This window comes from Chlamydotis macqueenii, chromosome 3, assembly GCF_036417535.1.
Source record: "Chlamydotis macqueenii isolate bChlMac1 chromosome 3, bChlMac1.mat, whole genome shotgun sequence".
In the NCBI taxonomy this organism is placed as follows: domain Eukaryota; kingdom Metazoa; phylum Chordata; class Aves; order Otidiformes; family Otididae; genus Chlamydotis; species Chlamydotis macqueenii.
Window position 1 is genome coordinate 60008604 of NC_141558.1, and position 6065 is coordinate 60014668.

At 41.2% G+C, this 6065-nt stretch overlaps 1 protein-coding gene across 1 annotated transcript; it reads left to right on the plus strand.

The window, feature by feature from the left end:
- The first annotated feature begins 1694 nt into the window (after positions 1–1694).
- SMLR1 (small leucine rich protein 1) lies at positions 1695–5829 on the plus strand. Its single transcript, XM_010123466.2, has 2 exons — positions 1695–1886; positions 5119–5829. Exons 1-2 carry the CDS (start codon positions 1754–1756, stop codon positions 5313–5315), a joined length of 330 nt encoding a protein of 109 aa, XP_010121768.2. The 5' UTR covers positions 1695–1753; the 3' UTR covers positions 5316–5829.
- The last annotated feature ends 236 nt before the right edge of the window (positions 5830–6065 follow it).

Consider the following 6065-nt stretch of genomic DNA (forward strand, 5'->3'; position numbering starts at 1 on the left):
GACAGGTATATATGCAAGGAAGGAATTATCTGGCAACAGATGGGCCTATAATAATATTAATATCTTCACCACCTGGCTTTTAATTCATGCTTTTCATCTGTAGAACATAAAGCGCTTTATGAACGAGGTCAAACATCTAGTGGGAAAAGGCAGAATGAGACGTAATGTTTAGAAGTCAAAGACAAACATAAGCAAGAAGTAAGGCACACTCCATTTGTTCTATCAATCACAATAGCAGGTGATTAACAAAACCAGTTTGCCTGCAAACATAATATTCTTCATCACTTCTTGTCACAAAGGGAGGATCTCATGCCAAATATGCTACAGTTCAAATAAAATTACAAACTTAAAATAATTCAGAGAGTTTGTTTGCCTTTTGAATACAGTAGGTGAAGAAAACAAGGTGAACATAGAAATACCTCTTTCCCCCCCAAATCTACAAATCTACTGCATTTCCCATTAGCTCCAGCCTACCCACCTACCCAATTAGTCAAACAAATCTTGTAGTACATCCTTTCTGGATGCCTAGAGAGACCTAAAAATGGTAGTTTTCACTTCAAGTTCATCATCCAATTTTAGATTTCATAGATATTAGACAAATAAAATCCTAACCATTTGTCAAATGCACAGGAAATGAGCCAAATTTCTTGTCCATGTCAGAACAAGCTGCTGAAGCTACAAATCCACAATGTTTAATGTTACCTGATACCATCACCGGGCATCAGATTTGATAAGTCAAAGACTGAACGTTCAGGTAGACTAACCTGGTTTCCAGCAACCTGAAGCATGTCTCTGCTGGAATTCAAGCACACTGGTAGGTCAAAGAGTGAGATTCTGCGTTGCCCCTAAGTGAAGTCAATGCAATGTGAATGCAGCATAACTCCCAAGATGTCAAGTCTACTGACCAGATACTTTTTGAAACCTGAAGGTGTAGGAAAAGGGCTATAAAATGCCTAATCTTCTTTTTAAACCAATCAATGTATCCTAGATACAGTTCTGTCATAAGCTGTTGACCAGATGAGAAAACACACTGAACATCCCAAAGCCACTTATTTGAAAGTTTAAAAGGCTCCTGAATTCTTTGGCACATCTGTCCCCAAAGACCACATATTTTCAACTTTGTTAAAAAACCAGACCTTCCTGAATTTCACTGTTCTGCAGTTGCTCTTTGGAAAAAAAATATTGTTGGTACAGCATCCACTTGGTCACTTGCTGCTTGCCTCAGTCTGAAACAATCTAAAGCTGCTTGCTTGTCTGAATTTTCAGAGCCTGAAAATTATTCGGAGCAGAGATGCCACGGATGTCTGTGTGGTTTAACTTGTATGTGTAATAGGGTCTTCACCCTGAGTGAGCATTTTGCATCTATTGTAAAATTAACAATATAGCTAGGAAGAGGATGCTTATTATTCAGAACGGCCTGTACAACATTAGCAGATGACAGAACCCATATTGCTCTAAAGACAGCAGCCTGACACATTGAGCCCTGCCCAGCCCAACATATCCAAAGGTTCCAAAGCCCTGCATTGCTTCAGTAGGCACTTTTAAACTTCGTGGTTGAGTAACTTCGCAAGCGAACTCCAGTTCTACTGGGAATCACAGGCCTACACAAACAAACCAAAGTCCAAAAAGTGATAATAGCCTGAGCAAAGGGCAGAATGTGGATGCACGGGAAAAAAAGGAAGAAAGCAGGATAAATAAGGTCCACACTTGGAGATCTGAGGGATCTTGCTCAGCACCGCTGCTGCAGAGGAAAATGAGCGCAAGTTACATACTTTCGGTGTTTGTGAGGGAGCTGCCTGGCTGGATCCTCTTTGCTGGGATCTTTATGCCCGTCGCTCTGCTCCTGCTGCTGCTAATTGCCTACTTCAGGATCCAGCTGTTAGAAGGTGAGCCAGGGCTTGGGGGCCATGACCGGGTAGGCAGTCTAACCTTCTCATACAACAGGTTAGGCTTGTATCATTAACTAAACTGAGGAGAACTATGATAATAAACAATTTTCTGAAGCTCTACTGCATTTTAGACCATTTTCTATTTGGAAAATGTTACAGTAATTTGTTTAGAACTTGGATTGAACCCTCACTTAAAATTCCATAGTTTTACACACAATACTATAGAAGATTTTACTATTCTACACTATAGAAAAGGCAATAAAAATGGAGAGAAAGAATAGGGTGGCTAAAGTACAGATCATTTTTCTCTGTACTTTCATCATGCAAGTCTTCAGTGAGACAGGTAACTGCAGTTACACCCTATAAGTGGTTGGTTATCGAATACACATCTTTGTTCTTTCAAAGGCACGTTTTTGCTTTTACTTTATACCTAAATGCACATTTGCCATGTTGCCCTCGCTATTTTAAAATCAGCTTCTATTCACTTCAGAAATCTATCTTCAGAGTAAAACCCGAACAAGAAACTTCCCTACCCAAGTAAATGCAGTTAGTGCAATGCACCTGGGTGCTGCAAAACCCAGGCTGCTGACAGAGCCTGGCTGGTCCTGCACAGAAAAGACACTGGGTTGCAAGTGTGGCAGGCAGGGAGTATCTTTTAGAAGGGAAACCCCTGTATGTCAGACCACCCACTTTTAATGGGATGATCTTTGTGCCTTCCAGGTTTGTGTCCCAGCAGCAGATTCACATGTGCGCTGCTCTCATTTTAGGCTTCCCGGCGCCACAGGGTCCTGCAGATAAGCTGATATACTCACGCCGACCTGGCCCAAGGTGCATCAGCCCAACAGCAGGCGACTAGATTTACTCACCAGTGCAAGGCTAGGGAAGAACCCTTACCTGGATGCCAGATGAAGCACTGTAATTTGTACATTCATTAAGCTTGCTCTATCCTGCAGCCTTCTGAAATTCTGGAAACTGGGCAATTTAACACAGTTCTAAAAGTAAGAAAGGCCACACGTACCCAGATGTGTAGAATGGATTCACTTCCTATTTTGTATAACATCTCCAGACCCGAGGCTTTAACAGAGAAGAAGGGTGTATGCTTGTATGTTTGCATACAAGCATACCCCACAAGTTACCTTCAGGCTGCTAAAACTCAAACATTTCCTGATCAAAATGTGCTTTTTAGATGCTGAATTAATCAACTAGGGAAGCCTGTTCCACATGGTGAACCTAGTTCTGCCTTCAACCTTGTTCTAATGATAATTTATAACCACTGACAGTTTTTCACACACTAACAAACGACAACAACAAAAACATGGTGTGGTGCCAAAACATCGTATGATTCAATATCTATGAGGGAATAGGAAGGCTAAGTATTGAGAGCTCTTTCTTGTAAAAGGTTGTCTTGGGAAAACCAGAATGGAAGCTAACAAAATTATTGCATTACATTTTGGATAAAAGCAGGGGGGTTCTCCTTTCAGCAAATAATCACCTCTGTGTCTATCTGCAGCAGTTAGACATTAGTTATTATGAAATACTACTACTAGTAATAATAACAACTCATTTTTACCTGGTGATGCTCTTGCTTTTCTGTTCTGACTAGGATCAAGCAAAACAGGAAAAGCAGATGGGTTGTGGATCCCATCAGTTCAGTATTTAGTCGAGGCTCAGACAATACTTTCCTTAAGCCAAAAAAGTCCATCTGGAAAACCCCACAGATGTTTGCATCCATGCTGTATGATCAGGTGCTGAACCAAACAGGCCTGCCCTCTTTTGCAGTGCCCACGTCCTCTACCACAGCACTTTCTGCAGGTCTGGAAATAATATGCAGAACCAGATGTTACATCCTGCTTCCTTTAAAGCACACAATTTTTAGCTTTGGATTTGCAGTGATTTTAAGTAACGGTTTCCTAAATATGGTGAGATTAGCAATCAAGGCTTTCAGAGAGAAGTGAATGAAGTAGTTGGCAGAGTAATTTGCCAAAGGAGTATTGCTTCTGTACCTCTCCCTTTCATAACTGAGAAGGATGCTTGAAGGGAATCACCTGGCTGTTCAATGCCTCAGGGAAGGAGATGCTCAGTTTGCAGATCACAGGTGTTCTGTCTGGAATTCTCAAGGGGATGTGAGGTGAATTCCTGCCTACTTAATACTTCGGGCATTGCAGCCTCAGCTCTGCCTCCAAGCTCTTCTTTTGCTTGATCAGAGACTGCCAGAGTCCAACCTGTTGCTTAGGCCTCCAGCCAGCTCATGCAAATCATCCCGAGCAGCTCTCCCTGTACAGGCAAGGGGAACCAGCTTCAGCTTAAGACCATCAGGTGAGCAAAACAGCTAACCACAGCTAAGCCTGACAGCAGACTCACTTGAATGCCAACACTGCCCCTCTGACAAAACCTCAGAAATTCAGCAGGCTTTAGGCGCCTATTTCTTTCGATCTCTTAAAAAAAAAAAAAAAAAAAAAATCAAACTTGCATTACTAAAAGCAAGGCTGCCTTCTTTCATTGTCAAATAAGCATTTCATTTTTCTCCATGCAGCAAGAGAAAGATGTAAATATATGAAAACCTACCTTAGTATCATCCCTTTAAGACTCCTTAAAAATAAAACTCAACTAAACAAACAAAACAGCATACCTTTCCCCTGAACAAGTAGTGATGACAAGGGAAGTTAATGTTCAGTGACCAAGTGTTTTATGCTAACTGCTTTTTTTTTTGCTTTTTTTTTTTTTTTTTTTTTCTTTTCTCTGTTTCCCCATCCCACTCCAAATATTCTCTGAGCCTCTGATGGCACTGTCCTGTTCTGAAGATGCCAGGTTATGGGGGCACAGATAACTCATTTTTATGTTCTTTTTGTACCACAGGCATTGTACCATTGGGAGGATCAGTCAGTCTGAGGCTATCATAGCGCTGTTACTGTAAACCAGCCCACAAACTGTCAGAACAAGCCAACTGCTCCCCTTGTAGGATTTTATCCTGACTGAAAGCTGGTGGAGGCAAATGAGAACAGAGTATTTCTGTTGGTGTCAACGGAGTTTGCGTCAGTGCTTCACTGGGCGTAGGCACAGTCTCACACTTGGAAGACTTTATTGTAGGAGCATCAGCAAACTGCTACTTAGGCACCTTCCATTTAATAGCATTAGTTCTTGCTAATATCTGCCAGCTCCTTTTCTTTATAAAAATTCACCACTGCAAATTAGTGCATTCTTATGGAATTTAGTCTTGTTTATTTTTCAGTTAATGAGGAGCTGGCCATGGCACAAGACTCCGGAAAGGTCCTCCTGAATTACCAAGGCCAGCGGTGGAAACCCAGGAGATTTAGACAAAAACAGAAAAATGCAAGAACTGAAGGACACTTAAGGGAGTCTCACATCTCAGGAAGCAAGCTTAAACCCAGCACTCAGCACCGCAGGTTTAAAAATAACCAGTTGTAGATAAATACCACGGAGGAAAATAGAGAGAAGTTAATGCTGTGCCATACAAATGAAACAGCTGCTGCCATTCAAAAAGGTCTTGTAACAGTTCTGCTTTCTCACATGATGCCAAATAAGAAGTACTTTATTCAGCTCTTCAGACACCAGAGACCACCTGCGATGTACTGTATCGGTTCCCTTACATGACACAGGATTCAGGGGAAAGGCAAGCAACTTGCTCACTAGCCCTTTGCTAGCTCACTGAGAAGAAAGCTACATCACAAGCCCCTGGGAGAGCTGAGCTGGTGTATACAATGAGAGCAGTCAATAAATTGAAGATGCATAAATAGCAAGTTCATATCAAGTGCTGACATCTAGGAAATTGAGAAGGGAGATGAAGGGGAACTGACATTTTTTCATTAGCTTGTACAATTTGTAAGAGATTGTAGGTTTTGTAAAGTATGTTTTCCATAGAATTTGGATGCAAAATTTAACAGTTTTGGGAAAAAAAAAAAAAGGACTTCTCTCTGCTGACTGACAATGCTGAATTTTGAAACCATGAAAATATTCAATCAGTATTCTGTAAAAGAGTTGTTATCCTTGGTTTAAGGACAAATGGGTTTTTTTTCAAATTAAAAAAAACCCCACAAGTATGAAATTTTTTTTTTTGGTATGTGTCATTTGTGTTGTAGTTCAGCCTCGATCAGGACCAGACTACGCAGTCTCTCTCTCACTCCCCCCACCCTCCAAGAGAATAGGGGGAGATAATAT